At 44.1% G+C, this 25,304-nt stretch overlaps 1 protein-coding gene across 3 annotated transcripts in view; it reads left to right on the top strand.

Annotated features, from left to right (window-relative positions):
• Positions 1–631: 631 nt before the first annotated feature.
• The window catches only part of LOC147020907 (myosin-10-like), a 70,499-nt gene continuing 45,826 nt past the window's right edge, over positions 632–25,304 (top strand). For 2 of the 3 annotated variants that reach the window (XM_085890560.1, XM_085890558.1), the window contains exons 1-4: positions 632–815; positions 4,212–4,585; positions 6,910–7,066; positions 22,282–22,309. In XM_085890560.1, coding sequence (XP_085746686.1) covers positions 4,232–4,585; positions 6,910–7,066; positions 22,282–22,309 — 539 coding nt within the window. In that variant the 5' untranslated portion in view covers positions 632–815; positions 4,212–4,231. The remainder of the gene's footprint in view (positions 816–4,211; positions 4,586–6,909; positions 7,067–22,281; positions 22,310–25,304) is intronic. The other variant, XM_085890559.1, reaches the window with a different exon arrangement.

Raw genomic sequence — 25,304 nt, 5'->3', positions numbered from 1 at the left:
CCCACCCGTTCACCCCCCATAATTAACATTAAAACGATAAAATGGATTGTTTTTCACACCTGACATGTGCGGTGTCCTTGTTGGAGTCCGGTGGACGGTGGATACCTGGACGTGAGCTGCGAGGTCACGTGACTCCCGAGTCATGGCTGTGACCGCATGACGTCATTCAAAGCAACCGGTCCACGCCTTAAACGGGCATCGGGAAATGCCGTTGAACCTTCAGGCGTGACGTCATCACCAAGGCGGGGCTTCAGCCATAAAGGGGCGTTTTGATTGGATGACAATGCGAGATCGACGACTGCTTGGAGAAATTGAATTTCCCGTTGAGGGAAGACGGGCTCTCCGGGGATTGACGCTTGACGTCGTGATCTTGAGATCTCAGATGACGTGAAGCGGTGCCCCGTGGTCACGCTCCCCCCCCCCAACAAAGCACTTCCACCCATCAGGGAGTGGCCGCGCGGCCTAAATATCACACACAACTCATCGATGAGTAACCCACGGCATTTCAGCTGGCGCGCTCTCTTCTGATTGGAGGGTTCGGGCCCACGTAGGCGTGGTTAGAGTGCGCCGATGCGGACCGTGATTGGTCAACGCATTGACGGGGGGGCGGGGCCAGCACGCCACGTGTGCTCTCTTGGGCGGAACCCCCGGGGTGTGGTCGGAGTCCTGTTGACCGTCGCGCAGGTACGACGAGGAAGTTCGGCGTTTCCACCGCCGAGCGCTTCACCGCACCTTGAGGACGCGCGATCTCAGGTGGTCACCTGTACGGACACCTCGGGGCGTCGGCGGTCGTGAGGTGGGCGAACATTTCCCTTGTGAGTCCCGAATCGGAACAAGCACGTCGATCCCATTCACTGTGGAACTACCGCCTTTCAAAATGGCGGAGAAATATTGGATCCGTGATTATCATCGATCCACAGGGTGAAGGGGTTATTGATGGCGGGTTATCCTTGTAATACGTCATAGAACTGGGATTACAGGTACTGGGTTATTGAGTTATCCTTCCAAGCGATGCACGTGCTAGTTGGGAGCTGGGTTAACTTGGTGATTGGATTTTAACTTGTCAATCAATGGTTTAACTTGAGTTTAGAGTACTGGTGCTGTCACCTTGAAATCCCAACAAGGAGCAGTTCAATCAACAGAAACCTTCAAGTGTGTCGGAATATTTTGTCATTTTTTATCCCCCCACCCCCAACCCATGCAGTACCCCCACCCCCCACCCATGCAGTACCCCCACCCATGCAGTACCCCACCCCCATGCAGTACCCCACGCCCCCCACCCATGCAGTACCCCCACCCCCACCCATTCAGTACCCCCCACCCATGCAGTACCCCCACCCCCAACCCATGCAGAAACCCCCACCCCCAACCCATGCAGTACCCCCACCCCCACCCATGCAGTACCCCCACCCCCACCCATGCAGTACCCCCACCCCCACCCATGCAGTACCCCCACCCCCACCCATGCAGTACCCCCACCCCCCACCCATGCAGTACCCCCACCCCCCACCCATGCAGTACCCCCACCCCCACCCATGCAGTACCCCCACCCCCCACCCATGCAGTACCCCCACCCCCCACCCATGCAGTACCCCCACCCCCAACCCTTGCAGTACCCCCACCCCCAACCAATGCAGTACCCCCACCCCCCACCCATGCAGTACCCCGACCCCCACCCTAACTAGTGTAATTTGTGGAACTTTTCCAATCGAGTTTGTCTTTGATTGTAGCATCAGGTGTAAAGGTGTAAAGGTGCACGAGCTCTTTCTGTCCTTTCCGAAGTACCAATGGACGTCCAGACCAGATCCAATGTTGTATCCCACTGGAAGATGCTTTTCCTGCGAATTGGAAAACTTCAGGAAAATGGAACTTATCGATACATCCTGCCTCGTGCTGATTGGTTATCGAGCTCTTTGGACTTGATGATGGGCGAGGTGGCATTGTTACCTTTCTTCTGACCAAATGGTGGTGTTTTTGTTTGGTTTGTTTTTTTTTTGGTAGATGACGTCATTATTTGCCATTATGAGGTGTTTAATTTTTATTTTTTTGAAACGGGGGTCTCGGCTCGTGGAGGAGCTAACCAAAAGGTAACAATTTTATAAACCCCCAAAAGTGTGGGGGGGGGGTGTTGATGGACACACACAAGAATGAATAAAACACAAATTGAACGGAGAGGAACATAATGGGAAAGAATTAGCATGTGTGGAATTCCGTCAGGTGTTCATGGGTGAGCACGTCAGGTGGTGATGGGTCGTGAATTTGAAAGGGTGAAGGGAGAAGGTTGAGACGAGGGACACAGGGAGACGATTCCATATTTGGGAGGAAAGAGGATGGATGAATTCGGGTGGGCGACCGCTTTGGACTTTAGGAAGATGAGCAGGTGAGTATAGAGTGAGGTCAGATGGAAGGTGTTGATACCTCGGTCGAGTGCATACCTCCGCGCCAGGTTAAACAGTTTACATCTTGTATCCCACTGATCGGCTGGATCCAGACCTGAATCAAAATCGAATTGTCTTGTTCTTGTCACCGAACCAACTCATCCAGCAACTTTTTTTTTCAATACCGTGCATCGTTTTTGGCCTCGTCTCTCAATGATGATGAATCTCTTTAAAAAAATTAAAAAATAAATTATCGTATCAGGATATGGATCCGGATCTTAATCAAAATCGAATCGATTCGTTCTTGTCACACTCCCAAGCTCTCCATCCAATTTTGTCCAAATCCGTCCATGACTTTTTCAAATGTCCTGCAGACAGACAGACAAACAGGGGTGAAAACATAACCTCTGTCCACCTTCGTTTGTGAAGGTAAAAATGTTTGGAAACTTTTAAATTTTTTTTTTTTTTTAATGAATTTATCTGTGTACCACGATGTTTCCCTGCAGCAATGCTCTCCTGGATATCAAAACTACTCTCGTTGAATAACTCGTGTAACTCGTTAAATAAGTTGGTGTAAAAGATGCTGCATCAACAGCGGTAAACCTCTGGATTATTTTTTTTCTTCTTTTCCACTAGCTTTAATATATTCCTTTCATTTCAATTAAATGATATACTTGATCAATGTATAACACAACTCGCCTTGTCTTCCATTTTCAAAACCCTTCAGTTTAGCACTACCTCCACAAAGTATGACGTAATTTTACATCATCACGACCAATCAAATTTGCCGCTAGGAGACCCCACCCATGTCCGTGTTCCTCGACAGCGCGGGGTAAGGTGTTCCATGAACTCTCCAGTTGAAATCGGTGATTGAGAGCATTTTATGTTCGAATGTGAACGGGTTAAGGGGTTTGTTGTTGTACATGTACAGGGGTGTATGTCCTGAATGGTATTTGCAGCTCGAAGTGATCGCCATCATTATGGTGGTTTGTGTGAATTGTTTTGTAAACTTTACACTTTATCTGGGATTAAGAGTGCGGTAAAACTATTAGGCCACGGCCACGTACTCGGCCAACAGTTTACTGTGGATCGTGTTCAAAGACGGTTTAATAAAATATGAGCAAGTTCTTCTTTTTATTATTATTATTATTATTTTGCTTCTTTCTTTTATTGTTATTATTTTGCTTCTTCATTTTATTATTATTATTATTTTGCTTCTTTGTTTTATTATTATTTTATTATTATTTTGCTTCTTTATTTTATTATCATTATTTTGCTTTATTTTATTATTATTTTGCTTCTTTGTTTTATTATTGTTATTTTGCTTCTTTATTTTATTATTATTATTTTGCTTCTTTGTTTTATTATTATTATTTTGCTTCTTTGTTTTATTGTTGTTATTTTGCTTCTTTATTTTATTATTATTATTTTGCTTCTTTGTTTTATTATTATTTTATTGTTATTATTTTGCTTCTTTATTTTATTATTATTATTTTGCTTTTGATTAATAATTTGTCTTTGACAATGAATGCATCTTGAAGAGTTTATTTCTACAGATTGGCCAATGCCAAGTAGGGTTAAAGTCCAGTGACCAAAAATGGGTGGGTAAACACATTTTGATGATGTTTATATAATGTCGTTAAATATTCGATTTATTAAGGTGCTGTGTGTTGCACCGTGTGTACCATATATGTACTGTACTGTACATATATATTTTTATGGTTGGTTGAGATACTGGCATCATTATTATTATTATTGTTATTATTCCTAATTTAGTGTCCACAGCATGTGACCCAATTGTTGCACTGTTTGTTTGTGTTTTTTGTCGACTAGCTTTCCAACACACAACAACAATGGCACAACGAGGTGGTGGTGGCAGTGTCAGTGATGCGGACAAGTACTTGTTCGTGGAGCGGAACGTGGCAGGCGTGCCGGCCACACAGGCAGACTGGTCCTCCAGGAAGCTTGTGTGGGTCCCGTCGGAGAAGCATGGCTTCGAGTCCGCGAGCCTGAAGGAAGAGCGAGTTGACGAGGTGGTGGTGGAGCTCACCGAGAATGCTAAACGTGTGTCCGTGAACAAGGACGATGTGCAGAAGATGAACCCACCAAAGTTTTCCAAGGTGGAAGATATGGCTGAGCTTACCTGCCTCAATGAAGCATCCGTTCTACACAACCTCAAGGAGAGATACTATTCTGGTCTTATCTACGTAAGTCTCTAAATACTTAATTGGCGTCGGCGTGACGCTGTACGTATGCATTTTTCGCCCCCAACCTAGCTGACGGCTGGGGCGTGCCGTCAGTCGGTGTACCCCTTCGTCCGTCTGGAGCCTCTACTCCAAAATGACTGAACATATTTCTTTCATATTCGGCGCGGATGCAATAATATCTGGACATGAGGCACGTCGAATTACCTTTGAATCAGAGCGGAAAGTAATGGGACTCAATTTTATGTATTAATTTGGCAATTTAAATATTTGTGGGAGAGGATAATACAGGATTTTATATGTTTACATGTACTTTACCATGTACCTCTGTACCGTACCACCTTTAATTATTCATTTATCTACACTTTCCCATCACCTCCACCAACATAAACCTTGAATTATTTATTTATTAATTTATTAATTTACATAAAGATTGCATAAGATTATGTTTGGCTGCGTCTCGCGTAGCGAACGCTGGCTCTAAGAGAGCTCCGCGTTGTTCTTCTTCTGGTGAAGACAAAACCTTTAGGACGCGGCTCTTTTATATCCAGGATCCGGATCTCCTTGAATACTAAACACCTGCACACATCCTCACATTGAGGGTGCCTTTTGAGAGCGTCTATCATGAACTTTTAAATATATTCGGACATTCGCTTTAAAGTTTCGAAAAGTTCACGTTACTATTTAAAGATTATTCCATTTAATGTGTTGTAATTTCGTAAATACACTATTTTCTCGTAATGAACGAGGAGCCTCCATGACGGATCTCGCTATTGGCTCCATCAAGGCACGTGACGAAATATCGGAAGTTGTTGTTATTTGTTATTGCCTTTAGGACGCGGCTCTTGGACACATTTGTCCTCGTTTGATAAAGATTGCATAGGGTTAGGAAAAGGAAAAGAAGCCTCATCTGATCAACGCGAAACTCCAAAGACGTGATCGGCCACCCATTCTGAATTTGATTTGATAGAGAGGACGTCGTGGGTCAGATGTCCGATCGAAGCGGAGCAGCATGTTTTTTCAAATTTTTATTTATTTATTTATTCCACCATAGATGCGACTACTGATGTAGAATGTTTTTGTGGTAACTATGATGTCATAGGTCACGTGGTGTGGCAGGTATATTGGGAAATAGGAAAAACTTTGGACCTCTGTATCTCCGAAACCGCTCCGTGGGGAAAAAAAAACAAAAAAAAAAAACATGTTTTAAATTTCAACCTGAGCGGACACTTGGTTTGGCAGGCAGAATTATTTAATATTTTAAATTTGGGTTCAGGGATTTCAATCAAACTTGGTACAAGTGTGTATAATGATGTAATAACGTTGGCGGAGGCATGTCTGGCGACGTTGTGTCATCAAAGGTTGTCGTTCTCGTTTTGTGTACACTTTACCATCGCCGTGACTGACGTACCACCCTGAATTATTTATTTATATACCTTTTACCTTTCTGCATTTATATGTGTATTTGTTAAATCTACAAATCACGTTTTTAAGATGTGGTCGGGGTTGCGTCCTCTGAGGACTTGCATCCTTGTTGGCTACGAGATAACACGCTTCTCGTTTGTGCCCTGCCGTCTGAGTTCGATTTATCATTGAGATTGGACCTCGTTCGTGTGCCACAGGCAGGTTGTAGCATCATGGAGTATGCTATCCTGCCAGAGGAGATGTCAACTTGGCTATCTGATCTCCTCGCTCTTGGCTGGTGAACTTTACTTAACCACACGGTACATTTTAAAATGAGTGAGCCTTTTTGGTGCCACTATCCGGTTAAATTCCAAAGTCTCGTCTCGCTGACACAGTCGTGTTGAAATGTATGGAATGTGCAGCCATGAAAACTATGGAAGCTGCATTGTTGCAAACATTCAATCAGCCGATGTGCTTTGCACCAAAGCAAGCGAGGAACAATAGCAGCAACATATCCTCATGCTGCTTATTTTGAGCATATAAAGGGGAACCCAAACACAAATGATTTTTTTCTTCAAAATTTTGTTGCGAACAATGGACCAATTAGAAGAATTTGTTCAAAGGAAGCAGCTTGCATGGTTGAACAATAGGTGATACTGGAGTGAATAGTTGGTGGTGACAGGTATGCTCTGTGCTCCATGGCTTGGCAGATTGAATGAGTTGGTGACCCTAACTCCATGTTAACTTTGTTTTGTTTTTTTGTCCTTCCTAAATGCCATGTCAAATAAGAAGAACTCATGTAAATAGCAAAGTCTCCCTCCTCACCCCCCCCACCCCACCCCCCCACCCCACCCCTTACCTTTCCATGATGTCCTGCTGTCACCAATACCTGCTGTAATGCAATGTGTGGACATTGTTTGCAGACATATTCTGGTCTCTTCTGCGTGGTGGTGAACCCCTACAAGAACCTACCCATTTACTCGGAGCAGATTGTGGAGATGTACCGTGGGAAGAAGCGACACGAGATGCCACCTCATGTCTACTCTGTGACTGACATGGCCTATCGCAGCATGCTGCAAGGTTGGTGACCAATGGCGACTAACCCTACTCATTGGGCCACGTTTCGTGGTTCCAGAATGTATTTTTTTTTCTTCCATATTAGGACGAGGTTGAGGGCCTGATCATTTTTATATGGAATTTTAAATCGATGATCTAATTTGGTGACTGTTGGATCGTTTGTGTGTCCAAGTTAATAGTGTGTTTTTGAGTTCATCGCGTGTGAACTTTTGCCGAGAGGATTAGCATGTGCCGGGTTTAAGCGTTGGCACTGCAAGTAGAAAGATCTCAACATCTTACAACGTGATTTGAAGTAGCATGACGGTATATATTTAATTGTTAATCGCATGAGTGGACTGCTAAGTGATTGTGGGTGGTTTTTTGGTTTGTATCGCACTTTGATCAGAAGATATTTAATTGTCGGCCTTCTCGAAAACTCCAGCATTTGCCAGGTATCCGACAGGGTGGTGCAGAGGCAGCACGAGGAAGTTTTTGAGCTGTTTAGTTACTCGTCCGACTGTAAACTGACCTGGGCTGAGGTTTCGCAGGCGGGGCGTTGAATCGCGAAGTCCACCGTCCCACCGATGGCTGTTGAGCTGGTGACCCACGTACTAGCATTACCTGGTGGATGCTAAAGATCCCACAGTCACTCGACAAAGAGGAGGCGAGTTCTCGCTGACACCCTCGAGCAAATTCTAAATTCCTGCCTTGAACTGGCGGTGACGAGTGCTTTGGTCTTTACAAGTTCCACAATATTTACGAATTGATGGGCCGAGGTGTGTTTGCATGTGTCATTTGAATCTGAGATCCTTTGAATCGATGACTCATTCCATCACCATCTGTGAAGATGATTCACCATTTTATTAAGGCAACCGCTTATTTCAGGCTACCTTTAAAAAAAATTTTTATTTATTTTATTTTATTTTCAGGTGGATAACGATTATTGGCTCTAATGCATTATATTTGTGATCGGGTAACTCGGGCAGCATTTTACAATCGGTAAAAGCTTGGTGCAGTGGGAGCAGCACTCCACGAGATGCTGTTCAAACTGGTACCCGAGTTCATTTTCCCATTGGTACCTTTGTTTTACACAATGAAAGTACCGATCCTCGGTTCATATTGGTACCTTAGTTCATGTTATACAATGAAAGTACTGAAAATACACATCATGAGAGGTGAATAATGACCGAGGTTTATTCACAATGTCTTGAGATTCCCCCGAATTACTCGGCCAAAGACCCTTTAACGACGTGGCTTTTCCGGTGTGGTCCTTGGTCGAGTTTTTAAATCGTTAATAGTCAGAAGCATACTGTCTCTACCACTCCCAAAATGAATAAATAAATAAATTCCTGCATAGCATTTGAAGCAGAAACATGTTCACTGCCGATGTGCATAAATACAAGCTCGATCGTGGTTCTATAGCTCGGAGAGATTCCAATGACACTTGATACCAGAGACCTGAAGCACGAGGCCGACGTCGTTACAAAGGCTCGTGACTTGATCGGTTCCACCCTTTCGGTATTCGATATAATAATCATTGTAACGGCGCCATTGGTTTCGCACTGAACGGGAAAAGTTGTGGGGAGGGCACGGCCATTGTGAATATGGTCGCTCCGAATAAGTCTTGGTTTCACATTGGACCAACATGGCGGCCAAAAAACAAAAAAAAAACCTTTAACGGGTGGAAGAAATGTCACAAACAAACAGATGGACGAACCGGAATATTATTATGTACACTAACATATACCACACGTCGCTTCGCTGACGAGAATACTGAGCAGGGGGGCTCCAATTGGCTCCATCTTAGAAAACGCGTTAATACGGCAAACGGCTCAGAAAATATATTTTATTTTGAAACTCGCAAAGAGATACCGTATAACCTTTGTACATCATGTACCTCTACCTTGTAGCAACTGTTGACTCCAAGTCGAGGCATGGTTGAGTCGGCAAAAACAACATGGTGGCTTCAGACCCCGGCGAGGTGACTTGTGATATTCCTTAAGACCCCATAAAGAGTGAGGTGGCCGAGGATCGCCCGATGAAGGATATAATTAAATAATGCTGTTAATTATCTTCAAAAGGGGTGTTTTAATGAACCCAAACACTCAATTTTCACTCACGCACTTCCTTGGAGTTTTCTTCGTGAGCATGCAAAGTTTCAGGCTGCTGGGTTTCATGGTTTTGGAGTTATGGAGGAGACGTGCACACGGAGAGGGTATTGCACTTGGGTCCGTTTGTCCGCACAGAACTTTCGTGTTTTTTCTCTGCAACCGTTTGTCGGAATGAGACAATTTTCACCATTGGTGCGACTCCTCGTGTGGAATGTTTCAATGATGATTGTGACGTCATAGGTCACGTGGTGTGGCAGCCATGCTGGATAAACGGGAAAAACTCTGGACCTCTATTTCTGAAACTGCATCAAGGAAAAATTTGATTCGCGAAGAAAAATATAAAGAATAAAATCCTCATGGGGAATGAGTGTGATTTAAAAAATGTATTTATTTTAATGACGTCATTGGTGCCTTTGTTATGACGTCATCATTGCATACGTAGAACGCCACATCCGATCAGTATGAAAATTTTTGAGGGTCATCTTGGGATAAAATGGTCCACAGAAAAAATTTCACAACATCATCGGTCATGTGATTTGGCAGCCATATTGTATTTTTTTTTTTTTAAACCCTTCAAAAATGTTCTTGTCTGAAGTGGCTGAACAGATCAAGGCAAAAACTTTCCAATTATAACAGCCTGTCCACGAGGAACAAAAGGTTCACACATCTGATGACATCGGTCACATGGTTTGGCAGCCATATTGGATTTACCCTAAAACCTACAAAAAAATCTCCAGAACGGCTACAAAAAATTGAGGGGAAACTTCACACAAGTGTTCCCTAAGCCATGGGTGTACAAGTGGCACATATCAAACACTCCTCATGGGGAATGAGTGGTATTTTTTTATGACGTCATAATTGCATATGCAGAACGCTACATTTGATCGGTATAAAATGTTTTGAGGGTCATCTTGAGATAAAATGGTCCACAAACATTTTTTGATGACTTCATCGGTTACATGATTCGGCAGGCATATTGGATTTAGCTGAAAACCTATAAAAAGACTCCACTCGAAAGAAGTCCTGGCGAGGGTTTGCAATCTCTGATTGCTCTTTTTTCTTGTTTGGGATTTGAACTTCCGAACTTGCAGATTCAGAGTGAGTGCTCGAACCGTAATGCCACCGATCGCTTGCTAATGCATTACTTGCGAAGAACAGTGTTTGCCTTCGAGGGAAGAGGGATTGCATTATTAAATTTGTTCCAGATGTGCTTGTTTTTATAGTCTGAAATTGTTAGCTATAATTTTTTTTTTTTTTGAATTCATTGTTTACTGTAATTGAGTTGTGCACACCTTTATTTTAAGGTACCATATGCATAACTCGATGTAATTGCACACCTTTGTTTTAAGGCCCCTTCGTATGAACCAGCAGCCAGTTTCAGTACTTATTTATTTATTTTCCCCCTTCTGCTCTCCATCCAGCAGGTTCAGCTTGAGAAGCAATGTCATCCCAGGTGTTCTTTTTTTTTTTTAAGTTGCGTGTCTGGAACTGATTAATTATTCCCCTCCCCGCTGCCATGATGTGATACCCATTATAATTTCAAGTTCTCCGCAGGACTGGACTTGTTCAGCGCAGTCACATGCACATGTGTGTGTGTATATATATATATATATATATATATATATATATATATATATATATATATATATATATATATATATATATATATATATATATATATTCCTTTCTGCACAGGTATCAATGCTTCTTTCCCTCTTTTGGGCATTGGCAGAGTCGGTGTGCAGGAGAGAAGATTTTCTTCTTGTTTCTCGATCCATTTCTATTTTTACATTTGTATGATTAGCTTTAATAAATTGGAATTTGTAAAAATGTATGGTATGTTTTTTTTGGTCAATACTTGCCTTTGTTCTTCTCTCTGAACTTCCTACACTAAAGTTGTGGCTTTTGTGTTATTTATTTATTTATTTAATTTTGGCACGGGTATTCCAGGCTACAGATGACTTTTATCAGCCATAATTAATTTTTTTTTCTCAACATTTGCTGTTTCGTACATTCTAATTTATTGTAAGCGCTTGTGCCAGTGGAGCTTTGTCAGTGCATCAAAGACTGTTTCTCTAAGTTTGGTTAACAATCCTCTCTCGCTATGTCCATGCCGGATCCGAATCAGACTACTAGAATTTTTTAAAGTGATTCTTCACCATCTAGAGAGATAGGGCCCAAAACGATACATAGCACGATATCTCAAAAATGTATTGATTGGGCCCGATATGTTCTCATGGATCAGGCATTACGTGGCGGAGGTATGCGCTCTACCGAGTGCCCTTCGAGTTTTGTTGTGTTATTATCTTCACTTATCCTTGTCTCATACTTCACGAGGGACCATAACCATTGATGCCTTGTGTCTGTGGGATGCCTCTGGAGCCTCATCGGGGGGTTTTGGCTTTGTCGAGCTGGAATGTCGAATTTGATCACTGTGCCAGTGGCAGTTGGTTACTCTTTGTGAAAGATACTGAGATTGTCAACGCCAACGCCAACAGCAACCAATGTCATGTGACGTGCATCCTTGGCGTAATGCCCCACCCGAGTAAATGCGTACTCATTGATGCAGCACTCTGCCTGTGCCGTACTAATCTGAACGTTTATAGTCTGGTTGGTAATGAAATATTTCGCCATTTTTGCTCATGTGATATTTATCGAACTCCTCACGTTTGTTCAGTGTACACTGTACACCCTTTGCAGAGATGTAGTCTCAGGTTTATAAACAGACACCGACACGGATGGCTGCCTGCTCATGACCCCGACGCATTTTGCTTTTTTCTGCGGATATTTCACTAGCTCGGCAAACTTATCTGGGATGAAGGTTTTAGGCAAAGCCCCCAAAGTCTCATGGAACCGGGGGTACAAGTTGTGGAATTTCACAACTTCATGAATGGGGGCTCTGTCGATTTGGAGGAAGGGCGAGTCTAACTCGGACATCAACGGGGGCTCTGTCGATTTGGAGGAAGGGAAAGTCTAACTTGGGACAATTAAACCTCCAAAGGAGTTCATATTAGATGAACGGTTGCTTTCACGATTCCAGCCGTCTGCCAAATCATCAAATATGAATAAAAGTTTAACTTGACGAGTGTTTTCCACTTCAAATTCACCAAGAAGCTAATTTGTGGGAATCCTCGATGAAGTATACAAATGCACACAAACCCATCCTGTGAGCAGGATGGCAGGCTTGAACCGATTTCTGATGATTCCAGCCTGGTACCTGCAACCCTCGTACAGGTGGAGCGGAACGCATGATTTTGTTCGTTGTCATGTGTTGAGAGACTTCATCGTTTGTACGAGCCCTCGAGTTTAGGAGTCCGTCGTCAAGTTTGCCATCTCGAAGCCATTAGGACTGTCAATGACTCCATGTCTTTGATTATAATTCGTGACGGGTACACTGGTGGCTTGTTTGTGAAGACTGTGGACTGGCATCCCAGGGGTCGTGGGTTCAAACCCCACTGCAGCGACGGTATCATGGAACTGCATTTTAAGCTTCATGAAGTCGAGTTGGTTTCAGAACTGCCATGTCACGATTGGAGTGGGATAATCTGCCTGTCTCACCGGGTCTGGTCTCCATGGGATGTTGGTCTATTCATTGTGGTTGTCTTGGAACCTGCCAATTGGTTTATCTCGAAGCCGTTGGCATTCCCCGTTGTGAGAGCTTCAGATAAGTTGTATTCAGAATGCCATTTTTCTCGTACTCGTGTAAGTTGGACTTCGGTATCTCCTGGTACACTGGTACAGTAGGACAGATGGTTGATCCATTGTACTTTTTTGCAGGAAATTTGAAGGCGGTTGCTTTGTGACGTCATCCGATTGAGATATCTCGTTGCAAGTCTGTGAAAAATGGTTTTGTCCGTCGAACGCTATCGAGAGAATTCTTGTTTCAGGTTTTCGAATCTGATTCTGGAAACGTATTGGCTGGAGAGCTATTTCGAGTTTCTGTTTCGGTGCATGGCTCTGACCCCGGGTGATTGCTGGACCCTGGCTTTAAAATCTCTCAAGTGAAAACTTACAGGGCCACACCTGTGTAGCAAGTCGTTAAACAGGCTTTCAAGTTCTGAGGCCATGGTATCACGCCTTGCTGCTGCCCGCAAGCATCCAAAATTAGACTTGTGCTCACAAATCGTGACGAGTGACCGAAAATTGAGTCTGGGGAAGAAAATGTCATCTGGGTCACAAAACTGGCAAAGGTAAATGTTCCTGGTTGAGTGGCTCCAACGACTGCAGGAGAATAGAAAACAAAAAAACATTTCGACTCCTCGACTAATTCCGAGAGAGGGTGCTCTGATTGGACAGCACGTGTCACGTGATTTGGATGGATGCGGAGAGCCAGGGCGAGAAAAAAAAATTGTCTCAAAAATAGAGAATAGCCTTGAACAAGGATATGATTAAAATGTATTTAATGACACACGAACCATGGAATCCAAGTTGGGAAGCTTTCTTGTTTTCATATCGCGATGAACCCGATGTCATTTTTTGACGGGTTATAAGTAGGTTTGTAGGTTTGTAAGTTGACCTGGAAGTGCGAATTAAAGTGGATAACTTGCTGTTCAGATTCAAAAGGATCAAATTGTTCCTAAAATGAGTAATTTTGAAATACGAGTCTCGTTGATGTCATTGATTGACGTGTGCTTGTCAGGATCAGCACGGACACGTCATGTCGCTGGCTTGCGTTGTCGACACAAAAACTTCGCGTTACGTTTTAAACACACACACAAAATTAATCCTTTTGTTTATTTTTTATAGATTACTAATGTAAAACAAACATGTTTATACCGTCGGGGATTTTGAGCTCGTGTTTTATTTATTTATTTGTTTTTTTTTTGTAAATCACATCGTGGCCTCCTCTCGCAAAAAGACGAAAGACCATCAGGTCTTTAATGTCCATGTGGGACTATAATGGTAATTTCACTATAATCGCTGAAATTTCCAAAAACCTACGGAGTGGAGAGAACATGAAAGTACATCCAACTGCAGGTTTTGTCCAAGAGAAAATAGAATTGATGAAGGAGAAACAGGTTCAAAACCATTTCAACCACAGAGTGGCCTTCGTCGGTGAGAGGATGAATTTCAACCCTAAATCCTCGTGATTGGGAATCCACACAAACAGAACCATCCATCCATCCATCCATTGGGACCATACTCTATGCAGAGCGTTGGTGCTGCCGAAGCAGTCTCCTGGGCAATTGGGTACAATCCTTGACGGGTCGCCACTCCGACACGGGATACCAGCATGCTGGCACCCATTTTGCCGACCTCGGAAGGATGACGGGCAGAGTCAACCCCACCTGGTATAATTCAACAGCCGAGTGGGATTTGAACTCGGGATGCTAAGATCCCATGCCCACCACCCTATAACCATTAAGCCAACACCAGGCAGACAAACAAAACCAGTTTGGCTTTATACATCTCGGGCCGAATTTACGAAAGGTGCTTAGCTTGGCGAGCGTCTTGCCAACACACGCCCAACCCTTTAATGGTGACAAACACACAGTTAATCACCTGTCTAGATAGCAATTTACGAAGGAGATAAACAGCCGATTAGTTGTAGTCGCCTGTTATGATTCCATCTCTCTTTTAAACACTTATTTTGTTCAGCACACCACATAAGAGGTTAGTTAACTAATTCACACAAATGATCCCGCAATGGTCTCGGCCCCACGTGTGGCAATTTTTAGTTTGTGTGTTCCAATTGCGACAACATGTCAGGAAAGGACAGAAAAGGGGACAATCTTTCATTAAAGCAAAGAATGGGTTTAACTGAAGTAAGTAAGGTTCACCAAGGAACAATCCATAATGGGAGACGAGGACTAATAGGACCACTGCACCTGTCGCTGCTTATTGTGGCCCTGGCCTAATGTTCTTACCCAACTTTGGTAGCATCCTGACTGGTGTGTCTGAAAAAGATTTTGAAGGAGTTTACTATGTCCACCATTTTGACCTACTTGAAGTCAGGTTACCGGAACGAGCTACTTCCCAGTCGGGAGCGAAACGTTGCTGCCAAATTTCAGGTGGATCGGCCCAGCGGTTTGGCCGGAGAAGTCGAAATAGGAGGCTGACGGACGGACGGTGCACGATGGCAATACCTAACCTGGAGTTCCAATTCCAGATGAGCACTCGTATCGTTTTTTTTATCCCCCGTCACTCAATCGTGCAGAATCGCTTAAAAATAATTATCGTATCCGGAACGTCACCACAATCGAATAAATCGATTCTTGTCACGTACCCAACCTCTGTCCACCAAGTTTTGTCTGAATCTGTCCATGACTTTCTGAGATATCCTGTTCACAGATAGACAGGGATGAAAGCATAACGTGTGCCCACATTCGTTGGCGGAGGTAAATATACTCCACAGTATTGTGTGTGTGTGTGTGTGTGTGTGTGTGTGTGTGTGTGTGTGTGTGTGTGTGTGTGTGTGTGTGTGTGTGTGTGTGTGTGTGTGTGTGTGTGTGTGTGTGTGTGTGTGTGTGTGTGTGTGTGTGTGTGTGTGAGAGAGAGAGAGATTGGTTCGTTTGTACGTGCTTCCTTTGTATTTTATTTATTTATTTCCCACCTGTTGAAACGCCTTCCCGTCGCGAGTCGTCTTGCATCTCATTACCTTTCTGGAAAGGGACCTGGTTTTGGTGGTTTTCCCTGTCATCCCTCGATTTTTTTTTTATTTATTTATTTATTTATTTTTGCTCCATTTCAGCTTGAGTGCCATAACGAATGATGGAATGATGATCGGTGGTCAGCTCGGTTGTTAACAACTACAATTTGCAGTTTTATTTATTTATTTTTTGGTAGTTCTGATGATTATTGGTTCACGAGTCGGTAAGTGACCACTATATTTGGTTCACGAGCCAGTAAGTGACCACAATATTCGTTATGGGTGTGTGTCTGTCTGTCTGTCCCGAGCATAGCTCCGTGGGTTTTGATCTGATCCTGATAAAATTTGGGTGGGAGGTTTATATCATGATCTCGTTGTGTTTTCCTGAGAATGGGTGTGCTGCACCCATTATGGGCGGAGCCACGCCCAAAAAACATGTGTTTTTAGGGGGTAGCCGGTTTCAAGTTACATCTTCTCCGAGGGGGTTTGTCGAATCTGGCAGTGGTTTCAGTATTTGGTTAGCCCAATGGCACCTGCATCGCCCCAGGGAGCTCGAGTTTTTTTTTTTTTTTTCATTTTCGTCCCAAGGTCAAGGTCACAAGGTCACGAACTTAGAAAATGTCAAAAAAATCAATAAATCAGGCATCGAGCTCCTAGGGTTTTCAACTGTTTCGAATGAAAGTTGGTATGGAAGTAGTGCTCTTTGAGTACGACAACTTTCATCATTTACGTTTTTCCCGATTCCCGCCAGTTTGCCCGTGGCGTCCCCTCGAAGGTCAAAAATTAAAAAAAGGCGAACCATGTACATTGCTCGTGAACCATCGCCGTCTCCAGACTTGTTTCATTTCATATGTCTTAATTTTCGAAGTTTCCAAATTAATTGAATAATTACTCTTCTTCCTCGTAACGGCAAAATGGACCCGTGGGCCTAAAACTGTGCTGGACGCCTCGACGCCGTCCCAAACCTACCTGGGCATAGAGTATCTCTCAAACGTGGGTGGTTCGTCTTTGTCATTGTTTGTACATGCGGGCTCGACCAAGAGAGGTCAGCATGGCCAGAGGTCTGCGTTTTATCAAACGCTGTGTTCACGTGCACTATGTAATCTGTTCTTTAAAAAAGGAAAGTAAACTCTTGAACATGGCAACGTGGACAAAATCTGGAGTTTTTTTTATTTTATTATTATTTATTTTTGGTCGTTGTTGTGGAGCAATGATTTATACAATTCCCCCTCCCCCCACCCTTCTTTCACAAAATCATCCTTGTCTTATTTTGTAAATGTTTTCTCTTCGGTTGCATTACCTCAACACCTGTCGACGTGGTGATTTATCATCTTCTAACCGCAGTGACGTGTCTGCTTCTCCACAATGAAAGGTCTTTGCCCATTTTTGTCGACCATTGGGTGTGAATTGGCAACCGGTTAAAAAAAAAACATCAAAGAAAGGCAAGTCGGACGGTTTGAAGTCAACCCGGCTCGTCGTGAAGGTGTGAAATGTTTGGTGTGGGGAGAAAGGTAAGGTGACGTATGCTTTGTCTCCAGCTTTGTGGACAACTGCTGTTGTGTCTGAGGTTGTTGTTATTATTATTCTTATTATTGTTATTATTATTTTTTCCTGTTCTCTTCAACCTTTCTGTTTGAACTTTCCACTTTTGTTGTTTAATTGTTCCACGAGCTTTGACGTTGATAGACATGCGCTCGATGCTTCGCTTCGAGACACTGCGGGCGTTTTGTCGGCCTTGAAACGAAAAGCAAAAATGATTCGTTTAGTTTAGCTTCTTCGTGTCGCACGGCTTTAAAAACGAACCTGGATTTTAGAGAGCGAAGTGATCCGAATGGTAAGGACGGTCACCACTATGAACGCTAACTAGTGAAGGAAAAGATTGTGTATTGGCTGGTTACATTGAAAGATGCCAACGATGCTATCTCACAAGTGTGAACCTTTCTGTGCATTTAGTGCTGGGACTAAACGTATTTGGACCGAAGACTGGGAAGGTGCCGAAAGTTGCATTTCCCTCTGGAATAGATTTGGGAGGAGCCGCGTTGCCAAACCGGTTTGTGTTGAAATTTGGCAAGTTGAGTCGAGTCCATATGGAAAACGAGAAAACACCTCGTTTAGCTCAGTTAGGGGACGTCGTCTGTGGCTTGTGTTTGGGAGGATCGTCGTGTTTAGCACAGGGACCATTTAAAATTTACAAATCCCCAATGGTTTGAGGGTCACCTGCATATGATTTATAGGAGAGAGAGATGGAGAGAGATTGGGACCATACTGTGTGCAGATCGTTGTTGCTGCCTAAGCAGTCTCCTTGGCTATTTGGCACAATCCTGGACGGGTCGCCACTCCGACACAGGATACCAGCAAGCTGGCACTCATTTTGCCGACCTCGGAAGGATGACTGGCCGAGTCAACCCCACCTGGTATATATTCAACAGCTGAGCGGGATTTGAACTCAGGACCCGAGGATCCAAAGCCCACCACCCTAACCATTAAGCCAACACCAAGCATATCTATAGGAAGTGTTGGTCTATTCTGTTGGAACCGTTTCTCTTGCATCATTTTGTACCATCTTCTTGGACCGTTGGTCCAGTGGGACCTGCTTGTGTAAAAGTGATGTTGACCAAGTTAAAAAAAAAAAAAATTATATATATATATATATAAAGCTATTTATGGCAGGGTAGAGTTACAAATGTGCTCAATGGCGTGCTACAGTTCCTCCATTGTGAGAAGTATGAAGCGCAGCGTCGAGTCTGGTTCGAGGTTTGTTTGTTTTTTTTCGTTTTGTGTTTTATTACTGGTTTCTGTGATGCTGGCATTGTGTTGGCATTTCATTGTGATGTCACTTTAATTCCTGAAATCAAATAAATGACTTTTCCTTTAAATTTGTCCCCATCCCCATAACTGTCTCGTCTTGATTTGACCATGAGGTCCACATCGAGCGATTTGATCCTCGGTGTAACGAAAACAAAATAACAATTTTGTACGAGGGAAGGCCGCCAGCGAAGCTGCGGCACGAGGAGGAAAGATTGCTTTTCCTGAGCTCTGCCAGAGGTTTTCTTGACCTGAGGAAGTCGAGTCGGTACAAAATGAATTATTTCTTGGGAATGTAGGCGAGAGGATAAGAACGGGTGGAAATATTTCTCAAGTCCTTTTTTCCTCTTCCTCGCTACGCGGTCTCGCATCATCTGGTCACATGTCGGGGAGGACCCTCTTTTGATCGATCTCATGAATTATCTCATTTTGGGGAATTTTTCAAAGTTGTTTGAATGCAGAAACTAATTGTTTAAAAAAATATATATATATATTTATTTTTCATCGTGGGTCCACAATTCCTGGGATTACTGCATTGAACGGGTCCAAATCCTCGTCATGGCCGTTCGGTCGATGATTCCTTTTCGTTCACGTCACAGACATCGTTTACATTGTGACTGTGACTGTGACTGTGACTGTCGAGTGCGAGTTCAACAGACTCGTCTCTCCTGGCACACTCTGTGTTAAGGCGTAATGTTTCTCTGCTTCACAACGTCGAGTGTTTTGAACAGGTTTGATTGTTTAAAGTGTTTTCCTGTGTGAGGTGAGGTGTAATGTGATTGGCTGTGTGAGGTGAGGTGTAATGTGATTGGCTGTGTGAGGCGAGCTGTAATGTGATTGGCTGTGTGAGGCGAGCTGTAATGTGATTGGCTGTGTGAGGCGAGGAGTAATGTGATTGGCTGTGTGAGGCGAGGTGTAATGTGATTGGCTGTGTGAGGCGAGGTGTTAATGTGATTGGCTGTGTGAGGCGAGCTGTAATGTGATTGGCTGTGTGAGGCGAGCTGTAATGTGATTGGCTGTGTGAGGCGAGGTGTAATGTGATTGGCTGTGTGAGGCGAGGTGTAATGTGATTGGCTCCTGGCAACATCATCGTATCCGCTTATTAAAAGCTGATATTCGAAATCCGATTCCATATTTGAAGATCGAAACCCGTGGCCTAAATAACTCTCAATGTCGAGTTAAATGGGATAAAAATGAGGAAAAAGCGATTTCTTTCGAACCCACGATAATTAAATAATACTCTCGTGGGAGTTGAGGCAAAACGGCTCGAAAATGCATTTTTTCACTCTTTTTAAGTTAATTGTTGTAATAGTTGTAATTGTTGTAAAAGTTGTACGTCTGATTTTATTTTACACCGTCCGGGGACACCGGTAGTGATCTTTTTGGATTCAGATTTGACTTTTATGATTTGTACATTTTTAACGTGTCCACACACAAACAGGGAATCACAGTTTGTTTAATCATAGTGTGTTACGATACAACCTCGCCCGACAAGTTTCCTTCTGTATCCATCCTGTCCACTTCATTCTTCCATACCCCATTGTTTGTCCATTTCTCCCTCTGTGTTGTCCTTCAACTCAATTACTGGTGTCCCTCCCCCAACCCACCCTTTCACGACTGTTCCTTTTGTCCTGTTGCGTCCTGATCTGTTTCGTGTCGGAGCTCTTCCTTGAGCCTTGACTATACAAAAAACGTGAGAGGCTGGCAATCATTGTAGAAGCTTGATGGACCGAATGGTCTCTTTCTGTGTTGAAGTTCCTTGGAAGGGAAGTCATCTGATGTATATTGTGAACCGTGGTGTCTGTTCCTGCGTTCGTCTGTCTCCCGTTTACGGCGAACGCTTCCCACGCTGCATTAAAAAGCTCAACATTCACTTTTGAAATGACGGGAGAACAGGCATGAGTAATGTTGATGCCAAATTATATTTCACAACCAGGATATTATGTTCTCTTTTGAGACAAATCAGCCTCTGCCGCCCTATGTTGCACCACCATTTTGCGGTGGGCGGTATATATAGCTCAGGGCTTTGGTTCTGAGCAAAACCAAGAGTGCAGCACAATTAACCTTTTTAAGGTTGATTAAATATTATTTAAGTTAAGCTTTTTCCCATCACTGGAGGCGGTACTCTTCCTTGGAGATATGTATAAATATATATATATATATATATATATATATATATATTGTATGTATATAAATTTTACCCACATAATTGCACTACATCGGAGGGAGAGATCGTTCAAAGGGCCTCGGTGAGGCCTTGAGACCTTGTTTGGTTTACAAAGCCTCTCTCATGTTTGAGAATTGCTGTTGAATCCGAAGGTATCTGTGCCGCTCAGTTGCTTTGCGGCTGCATCTCTTCCAATTCCAGTTTCTTGACTTGTGAAGAGGATGTAGAAGTCGATTTGGCTTCCCATGACCGCTTCCGTCATGCCTGATTGGAGTTCTGGTCCCTCGTTTTCCTTCCTGCTCTGATGTGTGCATCCTCTCTCTCGGCCTGTGCGCTTTTTCGACCTCCAAGAAGCTTCGATGAAAGCCACATGCAATGTCATTTGGTGTCGTCCACCCGTCCGCGTTGCGCCGTCCACCTGTACGTTCACATCAAAGTTAAGCTCATTCTGCCGTAGGGGATCCGCCATGAGCGTAGCTCGCTCTGTGTGAGCTTGTCTTCACCGCTCGGTCACCACTCTATTCTTCAGGTTCTTGGTGACATTGCTATTGGATTGTCAATTAAAACCCATCTGCTTCACTAATGACCTTCACTTTGGGGTAATCTGATTGGCCCACCTGGTCTGCGTCTTCATGTGCTGCTCGTTCCATAATTCCTGAATGAGCACGGAAACGCTGCCATTGAATACGAAGTGATGCACTCGTCGTCTTCGCCAATCCTGCTTGAAATGGGTCGTGCGGCACTATGATGACTGAACTGGTCGCACGGTCGTAAAAACCCACAGGTCGTGCTTCTTCGGTCTGTTGTTTTCCATTGTCGTCGTGCGCAGGTGTTCGTATCCTGATTGTGCAGTTTGGTACCTGTGCTAAAATTCTTACATCAGCAGCAATTAGTATTGTGGTTTCCCTGGCTCGAAGAACACGAGACAATGTTGGCAAACGATTCGAATTTCAGCAGAATGTTGCAAAGAGCCATTTTCTATTACCGAGCGTCGTTCGTGACAAATGCCCGGTGTTGACCGAGCTGACTCTGTCACTCTTGCCTTTGTTCGGCTGCGTCGTTTGGACGTGACTGTGATGGTGGTGGTGGTTTAAAATGTCAATTTCAAATCCTCCAACTCACCTGTCGATTGGTTTGATTGGCATTTAATACCTCGGATGATTAAAGAAAAATATTTGTCCAGGGTTTGAGAAAAGAACGCGGTCGTTGGCGTATCGCTTCCTCGTACGAGGGCACGATGAGGGTACGACGAGGGTACGATGCGTCGTCGTCTCCCTTCCAACCGATGCACGGCCACGTGGGGTGAATGGCGGATTTGGATTTGAATCCATCGGGTGTAACGGCGTTGCGGTATCCCTTAACCTCACCCTTGTGGAGCCCCCATTGTACTTTGAAAAAGGAAACTTAATGAATCCCCGAATCATTCACAAGTTTTGACTCCGAGTTTTATGAATTGTATGAACAGTTTGCATTTCAGGTTCAATTTCTACTTGTGTATCTGTTTCCGTATCGGATCCTTATTGATGATTATTTATTATTATTATTGTTATTATTTTTTGTCTTTCAGATCGTGAAGACCAATCCATCCTTTGCACGTAAGTTGATCGACCCAAAATGACATGTTTATTTATTTTTTTTTAAATCTCCATCCTTTTGTTTTGTGTGTTTTTTTTTTGCACGATCTCTCTGCGTCCCCCATTCCTGCTTCTTCCTGAATTGGCATCCGAACTTGCTGAGTGTTTGACCTTCTTGTGACATCATTTGATTTGGACTGCGAGCTTCACGCTCGTGAGTTTTTCAGGGAGGCATTGGCACAGTGTAATGGAGAAGGTGAGATGTATTATCAGGATGTTTGCTTTGCCAGGAGGGTCACGCTCATCACATTTGGCAACTGGTTAAGGACGGTAAGTATGGGAATGTGAGGGAGGCAGTTTGTTGTCTGTTTCTTGAGTTCACCATTCAGCCTTAATGTGAGCCGACCATAAATTCATGGTCGCTAATGGCTTTTTGTAAAAGCTTTTGGCACAAGAATTGCTCCTGTGTATGTGTGTGTGTATATATATGTTTCTCCCCCCAACCACCTCCCTGACATCCTCGTGCTCAGCTTTGTCTGGCTCGCATCCCAAAAAGCTTGCACATCCCTAATGTTGGGTGGGGGTGTGATGGACATGGGGATAATTATGTGCATAATGGCTCGTAGCTATTTCATTGCTATCTGTGTTACATCTGAGCTGCTGATGAAACTCTGCCTGTGAAACCGCTGAGTTTGCCAATAAGGCACCTGCCCATAACATGTCGTTAAAAAAATAATTTCTATGGAAGAACGAGGTGGTTGGGGGTTGGGGGGGAATGGCAACAGACTGAAAGTAGTTGAGGCCCAGTTGGACACAAGCAAGAGAATATAACTAATAGAAAAAGGAGAGGAGACGAAAGCTGGTCACCTGTTTTCCGAAACGAGCCTCGGTGGAGCCATGGTTGATTGTCCGCTCTGAGTCTGGTTGGTCGGAGGTTCCAAACCAAACTCATTCCAGAAACTTTAAAAACGGTTCGTGCTGCTTCCTTGCTTGACTCTGCATTTGAAAATGACAGAGTACGGATAAACGACCATAGGTTCGTAATAATAGCGCAGGCTTTGATGGGCAGAAAGGGTGCCGCCTCCGTCGAAGTTCCTTGTAAGGGAACTGATATCATGTTTCACCTGAAAACGAAACGGTTGCATTAGGTTGGGTGGGACCGATTACCAGGTGGTAAGCAAATTGAGGGTCCGGATGAGGGGGGACACGAGATGCTCGGGTACCACGTGCTTGAAGTCCAAATTTTAAGGATGCACTCGATGGAAATCCAATGAGTTTGAGCAGAAATTCCTGATTTAAGATGAACACTGACATGCGTTAATGATGCTGTTTAAAAAAAAAAAAAAAAAAACCAAAACAATTCGGTCTTCTTTTGGGAATGATCCCTGGTAACCCCTATTCCCTCTTCCCAAAAGGATCCGATTGACTTCGATCCGGTGTCACAGCACGTCAAACGGTTCCACCTGATTTATTGAGGGGGAACCAATCTGTTCCGTTGTGTTTTCTCCCCGTGGTTGTGTTTGCATATTAGACTGGGAGTCGGTGGTGATGAGTTGTGCCGGCAGGTGTGCATCATTCTTTTCGGGCTGTGTGTGTTGTGCTGTTGATTGCAGTGCCCCCTGTAGGTTTGGGCGAGAATTTGACATTTGTTGAGGCTGCCGGCGATGACTTTCCACCTCTTCGTTTCACGACGCCGTGGGATCTTTACCGTCTGCCAACTAATGCTAGCAGACTGGACACCGGGCTTAATGTCGGTCCGTTGGGGGCCTAACTGCATGCCCGTGGATGTAACGCCCCGCCCGTGAAGCACCGATCCGCCGGGATACAGCTGGGCCCGAAATCGAACCCACACTCGCCTGCTCAAGGATAAGTGCGCTCTCCACGTCTGCCCCCATCCTGTCAGACTGTTCCACAATTTAAATGCAATAATTTGCTTCCACATTCCACAGGGTTTTGGGTCGTGGTACGGCAAGTGAAAAGGTCAAAATCTGGTGTTGTTCAGACAATCCGACAGCACTTTTTGTTTTCTTGGTGAAACGAACACCGAACATCGCCGCCGCCATTTTGGTTTTACCTCTGTGTTCCTTGGCCTGGATGACAAGGAATGAAAGACTAGTGCAACTTCTCACCAATACTGGGTGTGGCATCTCCATACATTCTTGTGCTTTGTGCTGGGAACATTTCTCAGGGTGGTGGGGGGAGGGGAAGGGGTTGGGGTGGGGCCGGGAGGAGGAGAGGGGGGACTATTGTGCAAACAATTGCTTTCCTTATTTGGCCACATAAATCCAGCGTTTGTGAGTGGCACAGGGCTTGGCCTGGCCAGTGCACACTTGGTGCTGGGAGCGTTTTCTTTTGAGTCTGCAGACACCACAAAATGCAGCACAACAATTGCCGGACACGTGGGATGGACGGCATCGATTTGTTAATTACCTTCGCCGCCGATTTGGTTTGATTTTGGTGAAGATCCGAATCCGAATACGAGAATTCTTTAATCTTCAAATCGATTCTTCGGCATTGAAGGATTGGACCGAGAACGATCTGAATCACGACATTTCAAACATTTCTTGGGCCTCGTGTGTTCTCGTGGATCAGGCATTGCGTGCCGGAGGTATGCGCTCTACCGAGTGCCCTTCTAGTTCCTGAGCTTGTTGATGCTACAGTTGTAGAGAAATGTCCGCTCCTTGATGTTTGACATTCTGATTGAACGGTGCGGGTACCGCATGTGAGGGTTTTAAAGTATGCTGGGGGTCGATGCGCCCTCACGTAGTGAAGAAATTTTGAGAAAGGTTGCAATAAATTTTGGAGGCAAAAATATTATTACTGCAACTTTTTAGGTTTTTTTATTTATTTTTATTTTTTTTTTCATCCTAACACAGACTATTTCATCGGAGGAAGTTTTCGAAGTCTCGTTTGTGGTTTGTGTGTGCATCAAGCGGTTTCATGACCGCAAGCTCAACCCTCAGTACACCTTGACCATAGTGCCCCTGCGGAGTATTGAGTGCATCCACTGTTACCC

The sequence above is a fragment of the Eptatretus burgeri genome, chromosome 8, assembly GCF_056783735.1.
Source record: "Eptatretus burgeri isolate ZD-2024b chromosome 8, Ebu_testis_v1, whole genome shotgun sequence".
Taxonomy (NCBI): Eukaryota; Metazoa; Chordata; class Myxini; order Myxiniformes; family Myxinidae; genus Eptatretus; species Eptatretus burgeri.
The sequence above is the reverse complement of the archived record's forward strand: the minus strand, read 5'-3'. Positions and strand labels throughout refer to the sequence as shown.